The 10,980-nt window shown below is 35.3% G+C and overlaps 3 protein-coding genes and 1 non-coding gene across 7 annotated transcripts; 1 reads left to right on the top strand and 3 right to left on the bottom strand.

The window, feature by feature from the left end:
* Positions 1-194: 194 nt before the first annotated feature.
* On the bottom strand, positions 195-2,829 carry LOC107221954 (peptidyl-prolyl cis-trans isomerase D). The gene is made up of 6 exons (XM_015661142.2): positions 2,604-2,829; positions 2,318-2,455; positions 1,943-2,241; positions 1,716-1,850; positions 1,057-1,317; positions 195-937 (listed from the first exon to the last, which is right to left on the bottom strand). Exons 1-6 carry the CDS (start codon positions 2,686-2,688, stop codon positions 719-721), a joined length of 1,137 nt encoding a protein of 378 aa, XP_015516628.2. The 5' UTR covers positions 2,689-2,829; the 3' UTR covers positions 195-718.
* Positions 2,830-2,921: 92 nt separating this feature from the next.
* On the top strand, positions 2,922-5,720 carry LOC107221959 (vacuolar-sorting protein SNF8). Of its 3 annotated transcripts, none has more exons than XM_046739648.1 (2): positions 2,922-3,033; positions 4,537-5,720. In XM_046739648.1, the coding sequence occupies exon 2, from the start codon at positions 4,562-4,564 to the stop codon at positions 5,315-5,317; it is 756 nt and encodes a 251-aa protein (XP_046595604.1). In that variant the 5' UTR covers positions 2,922-3,033; positions 4,537-4,561; the 3' UTR covers positions 5,318-5,720. The 3 variants fall into 3 exon arrangements, with proteins under 3 accessions (XP_046595604.1, XP_015516633.1, XP_046595664.1); XM_015661147.2 differs by lacking the exon at positions 2,922-3,033 and adding an exon at positions 3,771-3,989; XM_046739708.1 differs by lacking the exon at positions 2,922-3,033 and adding an exon at positions 4,193-4,481.
* Trnaq-cug lies at positions 3,684-3,755 on the bottom strand. Its single transcript has one exon. It is a non-coding gene; the product is annotated as a tRNA-Gln (tRNA).
* Positions 5,347-8,391, bottom strand: LOC107221958 (sodium channel and clathrin linker 1). Of its 2 annotated transcripts, none has more exons than XM_046739388.1 (6): positions 8,186-8,391; positions 8,023-8,101; positions 6,439-7,943; positions 6,144-6,272; positions 5,788-5,949; positions 5,347-5,685 (listed from the first exon to the last, which is right to left on the bottom strand). In XM_046739388.1, the coding sequence occupies exons 1-6, from the start codon at positions 8,218-8,220 to the stop codon at positions 5,658-5,660; spliced, it is 1,938 nt and encodes a 645-aa protein (XP_046595344.1). In that variant the 5' UTR covers positions 8,221-8,391; the 3' UTR covers positions 5,347-5,657. The 2 variants fall into 2 exon arrangements, with proteins under 2 accessions (XP_046595344.1, XP_015516631.2); XM_015661145.2 differs by having other exon boundaries at positions 6,712-7,943.
* Positions 8,392-10,980: the final 2,589 nt, after the last annotated feature.

Below are 10,980 nucleotides of genomic sequence, written 5' to 3'. Positions count from 1 at the left end.
TTCTTTTCAAACGCTACACTGAAATTGAATCATCAATAGTATCTATTTCATTTCAGAAAACAATTCATGAACCAAAATATTCTTAGCTGATCGTTTCTTTATGTAACGAACAAATAATGTTTTTGATCTTTGAAATTCTGAACAAAACAGGGTAAAACTCTTAATTTAGAATTGAATTTTTAAAAATATATGTATTCCTTCTGACTTTATTCATTTATTAACACATCAGGCATGTAACTGGCTCCATAATCATGAATTTACAATTTTGCCGTATTATCAGTGCTGGAAAGTAGATTTAACAAAATTCTGCAGTTTTAACAATCTTAAACATCATCCGATAAAGTGACGTAAAAAGCTAGAGCTTGGGTCACAATTTCCAATGTCCGCTATACATGAGAATTAGATCAATAAATTTGATTCATTACAAAGTCACTAAACTTAATACCATGTACTCGGATTGTTCTATATGTTTGAATTAATGAATTGACATTTTTTAGGAAATCAGCAGCGTATAGCCAAGCCGTGATCAATCAGTTCTTGTTTGTAATCTTAAATAATGATCATAAAAATTTCCAAGCCAGCTTCTTTAACAAAGAAATATATAGGCCTTAACTCAAATATTGATAAATTTAATCCTTCATGATAACAGACTCCATATAACCGTTTACAAAATTCCGTTTCCGCGAGTGCGTGCATTTACATAGTATGTACATAAATTTCATTTGAACATTTTCAGGCATATCTCTTTTTCATAAACCAGGTACGATTGTATAATCTTGTTCACTTTTTCCATTTTCTGTATGATCTCCCTATTATTGGGCATCTCTTCCAATGCTTGTTTCATATCCATCAGAGCAAGTTGATATTCGTTTAGACCCATATGTGCTAGACCTCTTCTGTACATTGCTTTGCAATTGTTTCTATCAACGTTGAGAATCTGGATAAATATTAATTTATTATAAATCGGTCTTGATAATCTCATTAGTCACAAAACAACTTGATACTTGTGTGATTTATCCATATAATTCGTATTGTCAGGTATGTTTTTTTTTTTACCTTATTGCAAATTTTCAGGGCTTCCCTATATTGGTCTCGTTTTAATTTCACTGCAGCAAGATTTGATAGAATAGCGACTTTCAGTTCTCCTCCCTCTGTAATCTCACTCGACTTTTCGGTCGAGTCATTCAATTTCGTCCCCCACTCGATATATCTCAACGCCTTTGTATACTTCCGCTCCGCTGTTGCATAATCTTCTTTTGAAAAATGATGATTGCCAGAGTCTTTGATTTTTTTTACAACATCTTCAATGCAGGAAATCTGTTGATAATAACATAAATGACGTATGATCATGCTTGGTTAGTTTTCAAATTTTCCTTGGTTCAATAATATTGCAGTGAAAGCTCGTTTATGTATTTCGCGTTTATACGTTTTTCTCCATTTTACATTGAATTTTCTTAGTCCTGGCAGTTTCTACTTATAAAAGATATAAGAAAAGCCGCATCTTTGTATAACTCGTTGATAAGTTTTGTGTAATTATACACCATTTATTTCAGCCACAACTTCGAAACAGAGGCTAAAAATATCAAAATATAAATTTCACTGATTATGACTGGAATTCCAGTGAATTCAGTTTAAAGTAATGCCAACTACTGAAATAGACTGTACAAAGTATCACCAAGGAAGGCAATAGTAATTTGTTCTATATTCAATCTTACATCGATTTTGTTAGCAGTTAAATCTAAATCCCAATCCTCTGGCCAAGAAGGAAACACATCTTCTGTACCATCTCTTTCCTCCAATCCCCATGATTCACCTCTTTTGAGTTCCCCACAATCCACTATACGTACTTCCTGTGTATCATTTACAAAGTGAGACATGAGTTCTGATGGAATACCACTCACGACCAATAAACATGGTACCGTAGTGATTTTCTCATTGTTACCTTTTGTGGCACATCTTTAATTGTTTCCACCTCATTTACTTCAAACACGACGCCCATCCCTTTGATCACTTTTCCAAATGCAACGTTTGTTTCATCTAAATGAGAGCAAGGTACAGCGGTGATGACAAATTGGGAACTATTCGAATTCTTAGACCCTTCGTTGACCATCACGAGACATCCGTGTTCTAAACTTTTGTATTCAAAACTCTCATCCTCAAAGTTTGACCCGTATATGCTCTCCCCTCCAGAGCCATCGAAGTTTATAATGTCACCACCCTGAATCATGCATTGAGGCACGACTGAAAGATTGATGAAAAAGAAAACTCAAAATTGGTGAATCGATGAATTTTGGCATCGATGTAATGCAATTCATACCTTTGTGAAAAATGGAGCCTTTGTAGTGCAGGGGTTTTCCATTCACTCCGATTCCCTTTTCTCCGGTGCAAAGCGCTCTGAAATTTTCAGCTGTTCTTGGCACCAAGTGTTTGAATAACTCGAGCACGACGCGTCCCACTTTCACAAGATAATAAGAACGTTATTTTTACATCTTAACGACGAGAAAAATAACAATTGACGATGTTGACGAAATGCTCAAAGGGTATAATAACTGCTCAAAGGACGGCGCAATATAACCTAAAAAACATCGAACTGATCTACGCACCTTTTTCACCGTCGACGGCGATGTCCAGAAAAACGATAGGGTTTTTCTCATACCCATTGTCTTGATCTTCAAGTGGACGTTTCATTTTGAATGACACTTTGTCTTGGTAATTACCAACAAATCTTTCTTTATTTAAAAATCTACTCTATAGATCGTTCCACCGTACCTCGCGGCCACTTATCATATTGTCATCTGCATAGGTACGTATGCATATACCAAGTACAAAGTGGCAATGCCCTCTAGAAAAGATTCTTCTATTTGACTTTATCTACACAAGAGGAAGATCTATATGCATTCCCGAAGAACATGTGTTGATCGTGCGTAGTATGTACGACTATTTCGTATCACACCAATTTATTTTTCGTTTTGTTTAATTAACTAGCAGACGGATTTTTCCTAACCCTTTGAGTCACACATTATTGCTCTGATTGTGAGTCAACTTTTATAACAATATAGTTCTTTAGGATTTCTGGGGTAGTGAGTTACAAATCTAAAATCAGAATTTGAAAATTCAAGATAGCGGATTCAATATGGAAGATAAAAGTGTGAAAAATTAATCAAAGTTGGACAAAAATCTGAGCACAGTGAGTTTTCGAGTCACTTCTGACGAACTTGAAGTCTAATTATCAGAATTAAAAGTGATGGACCTCAATAGTTGACATGAATTTTAGTCTAGATTCGATCCAATTTAAAATTTTCATCCGCCATACTGGACCGCCATTTTAAATATCCAAAATCTGACTTTAGTTTAGGTTAGGATTCAGCGACCCCAATAACATATAATTTATGTATCAGGAGTAATTTGCTCGCAAATGAATTATTTCTTCAATTTTTACGATTTTTTTCAATCAATTTGTTTCTAACAACAATAATACACAATATCTCGCAATAATTAGTCTAAGGTATATTCTTCAGTCGACGTTTTAGGTTTTGGAGACATATCTGCATACTATCAGAGCAAGTAGAGAACCGTACTGAAGTATGTTGAAAAATTCTCGTAATACTTAAAAAATAGATTTGAAATAAGTGGTAAAAATACTTTCCATTATGACTCCATGGACTTAAATAAATAAAAATATTAGGTCCCACCGAGATTTGAACTCGGATCGCTGGATTCAGAGTCCAGAGTGCTAACCATTACACCATGGAACCTCGTGACTACGAACTCCTAAAAATAATATATAATATTTAATCAGAATTTGCGTAGTCGTTGCTTCAAACCTGAATGTGATTACCAACATATCCATACAACGTATCTGACAGAAATACATAACCTTTACAACCAGTTGGTTTTTAGAAACCACGAGAGTAACTCTATTTATCGAGTAAAACGAAGGCAGACGTTTTGGAGAAATCATACATAGAGGAATTATTTGATAATTGAAGGTACTTTTTACAATTCGATCAATGTATTATTGATGTTGAATATCACTTATTTCATTGATTCAGCGCCCTTGGACGTAATTATTTTATATTCTTTTGTCGATTAAATCGTTATGCGCTGCTATTTTTATAACTTGTTATGCATGATATATTATTTACTTCAACAAGTCTCTAATCTTTAGTTCAATTTGTTAAATTATTTTACTTCACACATTATGCATAGGAATATTTGTGCTTGCCTCTGTTTTGTCCCTGAACCAAGAGTTAAATATAAAAAAAATGTATTAGACATCTCTCATTATCCGATTTATTACATTTATTTTCATCTTTCAATGTATTTGCATAAATAGTGTGTAAATATCTTGGCAGTCTTTCTACTGTGCCAAATTCAAGTAACATGCCATGAAACTTCGATCAAGAACTAATTTGTCATTTGCTTATATCAATAAAATTGGCATCTATACAGCGTTTTGTAGGTTTGAAGTGGAGCAATAGGTAAACCGTTAGTTGAGAAAATGCTATTCCTGGAATAATGGACATTGATTTTCAGGCTAGTATCCTCCAACGATCAAAATATGCGGCGAAAGGCAGGAGTAGGTGCGATTCACAAACAAAAACTTGAACAAGAAAAATACAAAGATAAGGGGACGGAAATTCAGGAAAACCAGTTGGAACAGATGACTAAGCAGCTGGAAGTCTTCAGAGTAAACCTAGAAGAGTTTGCTTCAAAGCATAAAAATGAAATAAAAAAGAATCCCCAGTTCCGACGTCAGTTCACGGAGATGTGTGCTTCCATCGGAGTTGATCCTTTAGCATCTGGGAAGGGATTTTGGTCTGTTCTTGGAATTGGCGACTTTTATTACGAAATTGCTGTGCAAATTGTTGAGGTATGCCTAGCAACGAACTATAAAAACGGGGGTTTGATTTTACTGGACGAGTTGCGAGAGAGATTGGTCCAGGCCAGAGGAAGGCGCAAAGAGCACCAAGAAATATCTAATGAAGATTTGCTCGCAGCTGCAAAGAAACTCAGAATATTTGGAAATGGATTTTCGATAGTTCCGATTGGCAGAGGAAAATACTTGGTTCAATCAATCCCAGGAGAACTGAGCATGGATCATACCGCTGTTCTCCAACAAGCTTCAATATCGGGAAACGCTCACGTCTCCCGGTCACTATTGGAAAAAGAATTACGATGGGAACGACAGAGGGCACAGAAGGCTTTAGATCATATGGTGAAAGAGGGACTCGCATGGTTTGATCACCAGGGTGCGTCTGAGCCTCTTTACTGGTTTCCCAGTTTATTTAATGCTTGTATTCAATCCTCAACGTAGTTCGAAGTCTCTGATTTCTCAATATTTTCTCGTAAACTTAGGGCTTGTTTTTATCACACTGTAAATCAACACGCACGGTCATTCGTGATGACTTGTATGTGGAATGTAAATAGAGAATTATGCAACTGACGTATGAAATGTAACACTCTGTTCAGTTACGAGAGTTGAGAAGCGCCGTGAAACGCGTGAACAATGTTGAGGTCAAGGCTAGGTGAAAATGAGTATCGCTTTGGAAAAAGTACTGGAATGTGTATTGAAAATAAATTAGATTTTGTATCATTGAATTATATACATCTACTAATGGCCACATTGTGTTAAGTACCAAAATACTTGAAAGTCGTCACCTCGGTGTATCGCCTTGATCATACCTGTAATTAAAAGTAATACAACAGCTTAAATTCAATGTACAAGAATGTGAAAATTCTTTCCTTATCCTAAGCATGAAGGACGGTTAAAATTAATGCTGGTACCTATGAATCATTTTTTCTCTGAATTCTGCAAGTTGGTACCGAGAAGCTAGAAGTTCTTTGTTCAATTCTTCATTCTCCTTCTGAAGGGCAATGACTTTTGCACGAAGTTCCTTTAGTCGTTTCCGAAAACTGGACGTAAGTCGTTTTGCTTCTTCTTTCCACCTAAAATTTAATTTTCATTAAAATAATGCAATTATTTCATCGTTAGTCTATCTTTGTGAAAAAACATACTGGTAATTTGCATCTTATTTTTTTTTAATTTTTAGTCTCGAGAATATAAGGAAGTATAACGAAAATCTGTAACAAGTACCCTTGAATCATGCTTCTATATTATATAGTATATTTGATTCACATACTTATTGCTTAACTTCTGATGGGTCTCTACATGCTGAGTTAATTCTTTGGTTCTTCTATCACATTTTTCTTGCAATATCTTCATCTTCTCTATTAGTTCCGTTTTGCAACGATGCTCAGTATCACTGACCCTGTAAAAATGAATATCCTGAAGATTGTACAAAAAGTGCATTGAAGCAATTTTTGACTCGTTCTTTTCTCAAAGTACGTATGAGTCTTAGAAATCACGAACGGTTTTTTACACGCAACAACGAATTAGCGAAATCCATATTTAAATTGCATCCCAATGAAACGTACAATTTTTCTATTCCAGCTTTTTTCTTCAGCTCTAATTCCAGAATATTTATCTGACGAGCAAGCGAGTCTCCGTGCGCAGCTGTTTGCTCCATGGAGCTAGCCGCAGCTCGTACATCCTCCTGCAACTCTCTGACTCTATTTTCCAAAAACCTCCTTTCTTGATCTTTTCGCTTGATATCGCGGTCAAAATTCCCTTGCAGCAAGCGTAGCTCAACCGTCACACTCTCCCTCTCATCAATGGTTCGTGCCAACCTCCTCTCTAAATTTGCATACCTCTCTACAGCCTCCTTGGTCCGTTCGTCTGCTTCGCGAACTCGTTCCTCCATTTCTCTGCAACTTTGTTTCTGCATGCGTTTTAACTGGTCACCAGTGGCAATCAACTTTTCCTCCAATTCTGTAACATGTTGTTCGAGTTGTTGAATCTTTAGAGTGTATTTTTTCCTACAAGTCTCTTCGTTAACTTGCAGCTTGAACTCGGCATCTTGTAGTTGTTGTTGCAATACAAGAAACTTTGCGTTTGAATGGTGAAGAAAGTCATCGGAACCGAGTCGCACTTTATTTAATTCTTCTTCTACCAGTCTGGATTCCCTTTGTGCTCTGTCCAGCAATGTTGACTTTTGCTGAAGTTCTACTTTCAGTTCTTTCATATCCAGTGCATACTTTTTAATATTCCTTTCGTAGGCTTCTTTCAGTTTCGAAATTTCCGTTTCCAACGATGTTTTGTACTCTTCAACAATCTTAGGTACGTTATTTTCCAACGCTAATCTTTCTTCCACAGCCCGTGCTTCTCTTTGCAATGCAAGTTCTTTTTCCTTAACTGCAGACTCGACCAATTCTATTGCCTCGGAAACCTTACTCTTTGCCTCATTATCCTTGGCAACAACAGTCGCTATAAACTGCTGTGCTTCTCTCAACTTTGCCTCCAGTTTGATTTGCGATTCGGTGACCCTCCGTACCTCCGACTTTGACAAAGTCAATTCCGCTTTCAAAGTTTCTATGCGCTGTTGCGCAGCTAAATCTTTCTCCTGAGAATCTTTTTGCAAATTCAAAAACTGCCTTAGAAGTTCGTCTTTCTCTGTAGTTAGTACATTGATTTTATCTTTACTAGTTTCCCAGAGCGTTTGCTGTTTGATGAAATTTTCCCTGGCTTGCACAAGCTTTGCCTCAAGCGCCTTAATCGCATCCGAGTAAGTCTCCCTTACGCCATTCATCTGCTCTTCGTAAAATTTTGTTCCCTTGCCATCCCGATGAAACCCTCTTAACTCCTCCTCTAATATATCTATGGCCTTCAAAGCCATTTGCCACAATTGAAACACGGATTCTTTTTCCATCTGTACAATCGTAATCCGTTTTTGTAAATTTGATATCATTTCTTTGGTGCTCAGCGACTCGACACCGTTGTCATTTATTTGACTTTTTGAAAATGTGTCTCGAACAGTTGCTGCAGTTGCCTTGTTACTTTCTTGAATATTTCCAAGCTGGGAGCGAAGAGCGGCCTGCTCAACCTTGAAAAGAAAAAGATTGGAATTAGAATCTGGCGAAACTTGCAACGATATAGCTGCAACGAAGAGGGAAACATCTTACCTTACAGTTCTGCAATTCTTGTTTTAAATTTTCTACCGTAATAACGTATTCCTTGATGATCGTGCTTCCCTCTTTTTCGCTGTCAAAAAAATAATCATACCATGAATTTGATAGAAATAAAATAGAAACGAGTTGACACGACAGAACATAACCTCAAACTCACGTGTTCTCCAACGGTAATCCTTGTTCAAAATCCATTTTTCTTTAAGTATACGCGACATACGTTACTGTTGAATAGCGTTGAATTTTGGACAGTTAAATGTGATTTGTTTTTCAAAGAAATTCACAGACGGATCGATTTACAAACAAACATTACATAGGCATGAATTTTGACGATACACAAAACAACCCACTAAGTGTTTATTTACATATTTAATTTCTATATGCCGCGCATAGTGGCGCTGCGTTTGAGAAAGAATTATTCAAATTCAAAAAACGGCTGCTGAAAATCGAATCAACTTGTTTATTCATTCTTGACCATTTTCATGGAGACATTTGTCAGGGTTTCCTAATTTTATATGTTCTTACAACTACTTATGCGTTGAATTGAATATTTTTATATTGTTCACAAAAAAGCATGCATAAAAACCTGGAATTTTCGACGGAAATCATTCTGCGAATTCAAAAAGTTAGGTCCAGAAAACGTTGAAATAGAAACGTGATGAAACATAAATTCACAAAATGTCACTGAAGCTAATATCGTTACATGTTATTAAAAGAAGTTCCGGCAACTCGAGGAAAAAATTAAGAATGCAAAATTTTAACTGATTCTCTTTGCCTTTTGCTTATTTTTTGTTATTTTTTGTTAATTAATCCTCCATTAATTTTCGGAATTAAATTTTGGGTAAAAATTAAGTCTGCGATTTATTTATTACTAAATCAAAAGTTTATTATCTATATCGAATCACAATGTACAAGATACTGAATGTTTTCAACCAACCGACAAGCTCAAGATGAAGAATTTTTCTAAATTGATTTGTAGCGAATTGATTGACGAATAAAATAGGCTGTTGTTCATCAAAATAGGATGAACTGGACGAATTTTTTGATAAAAAAAATTATTATAATGACGTGATTTCTTCAATATTCTTTCTGACAGGCTACATGCAGTTAAAATTTAGTGTTAATATTTTTTTTCGCCGAACACACGGGCTCATAAATATCATATTTAGATTAGTGATGTTTAGTGACAGTTTGCAAACCTTTGTTCAGACACGGTCTTGTGTAAGTATATTTTTGAATTGATTACAGTATATCCCATATTTTTTATCAAATGGATTTCTCTTTTATTAACGTATTATGTAAGTAAGTTGGTAAGAAATTTGGAAAATTGCCACGCCCTGTACAATAAATCGTCGCATCAGGCTAATGCGACGACACTTTACCTATCTATCACGAATTTAATTATTTTCAACAGTTGACACTATATTCAAGGTGGTAATAAGATTTCATTCAGTTGGCGCTGAGACTTTGCATAGTTTGGACCGCAATATTTCGTGTTGAGAGGAAAGCGTAGTATACAATAAAAGGAGTAGCGCAGACTGAGAAAAAAAAAGTTATCTAATGAAGTAAATAATTTTTTTGACTTTCAGTCTATTTGGTTCGAACAATTTCTCATTCAGAAGAACCACTTTTTAGTTGAAAAAAAAATATTGATGCATTGATTCGAATGCTATATGCTATCGAGTTTAACAATGAAATGTAACTTCTTTCAGTTTTAAACAATCATGCGTAGTTGAAAATTGCGAACATACACTTGAAATTGATTTTAAGAATTCTCACAATTCAACATCTACGAACGAAAACTAGTTCACAATAACATTATATTACAGCCCAATTTGTTATCAATTGATAAAAAACTACTAGTCCGTTCCAGTAAAATAGTAACGTATTTAATTCTACTCAAGTTAAGAATCTTATGAACCTTCAAGAATTCAACAAGCATAAATATTAAATACTACTTGTTTCGTCCGTATTATTTACGCCGTTAATTAAAATATGTAGCAATTATGGTTTCTCCGTAGATATTTTGGAATAACTTGGCATGCTTATATTACACTCCTGTAAATATTGATGGTTTCATTGCGTGACAGAGTCAAGACATGTTTGCATAACTTATAACGCAGTTTGCGGAGTGTGGAAATGATAAGTCATTCACCGTTGATACCATCACATATAGCGGGAGCTTTGTGACTTCTGACAAAAATGCAAATGTGAATACCTAATTGGTATTTTAAGTTACTTATGGAGGAATATTCTGTTTAGCAACAACGATTTTTTGCGCAATAGGACATGCAGGGTGCCTGACGATCTGAAAAAACCTGAAAATGTCTTGAAATGTCATGAAATTTTACTAATGCACCTGAAAAATTTATTTTTAAGTTAATTGATAACTCAGATTTCAGTAATATACAGAGTATTGATACCCGTTTACATTTTTTTATATTTTTGTTAATCTGAATCTTGTATAGACGGATTGAATTAAAGAAATTGTGATTTTTTTTCCTCCTTACATGTACGCAACATACTGTTATACTTATCGCGGACGTAGGTATTGCTAAAGTTTGGAATGTAGTACTGCATCGTTAAAAGAGTAATGAAAAAAACTAAAGTAGACACCCTGGACATACTTCTCATCTTTGAAATGTTCCATATCGACCATACCTTGCATCTAATATACATTTTTTTTTTTCACATGACGCGTTATAATATGACGCTAATTTCCTCGTTGTGGATACCAGCAATAAAGATAAGCGTCAACCGAAATACCGTTTGGTCTTGACTCGTGATATTAAATTTTATCATAAAGCAAAACACTCGATTAATTTTCAAGGGTTTCGGATGGGCTCGTGATGCAGAAGCGAGTTCGAGCTGTAAACGTTTCAATGAATATTCATTCAGCTTCTCAGAAACACTCGATCAGAGTATGCCAGATCGTGCTCAAACTCGAAATACCTA

Source organism: Neodiprion lecontei, chromosome 1, assembly GCF_021901455.1.
Source record: "Neodiprion lecontei isolate iyNeoLeco1 chromosome 1, iyNeoLeco1.1, whole genome shotgun sequence".
Classification (NCBI taxonomy): domain Eukaryota; kingdom Metazoa; phylum Arthropoda; class Insecta; order Hymenoptera; family Diprionidae; genus Neodiprion; species Neodiprion lecontei.
The sequence above is the reverse complement of the archived record's forward strand: the minus strand, read 5'-3'. Positions and strand labels throughout refer to the sequence as shown.

What these genes read in the sequence shown, in the direction of transcription:
- LOC107221954 (XM_015661142.2), bottom strand. Translation starts at nt 2,688, where the DNA reads ATGAAACGTCCACTTGAAGATCAAGACAATGGGTATGAGAAAAACCCT. An exon ending in TTAAAGATGTGCCACAAAAG is followed by an intron (nt 1,851 to 1,942) that starts GTAACAATGAGA and finishes AATGATACACAG; the next exon opens with GAAGTACGTATAGTGGATTG. An exon ending in CCCTGAAAATTTGCAATAAG is followed by an intron (nt 938 to 1,056) that starts GTAAAAAAAAAA and finishes ATATTTATCCAG; the next exon opens with ATTCTCAACGTTGATAGAAA.
- LOC107221959 (XM_046739648.1), top strand. Translation starts at nt 4,562, where the DNA reads ATGCGGCGAAAGGCAGGAGTAGGTGCGATTCACAAACAAAAACTTGAA.
- LOC107221958 (XM_046739388.1), bottom strand. Translation starts at nt 8,220, where the DNA reads ATGGATTTTGAACAAGGATTACCGTTGGAGAACAC. An exon ending in GGATTACCGTTGGAGAACAC is followed by an intron (nt 8,102 to 8,185) that starts GTGAGTTTGAGG and finishes TTTTTTTGACAG; the next exon opens with CGAAAAAGAGGGAAGCACGA. An exon ending in CATCAGAAGTTAAGCAATAA is followed by an intron (nt 5,950 to 6,143) that starts GTATGTGAATCA and finishes ATTAAATTTTAG; the next exon opens with GTGGAAAGAAGAAGCAAAAC.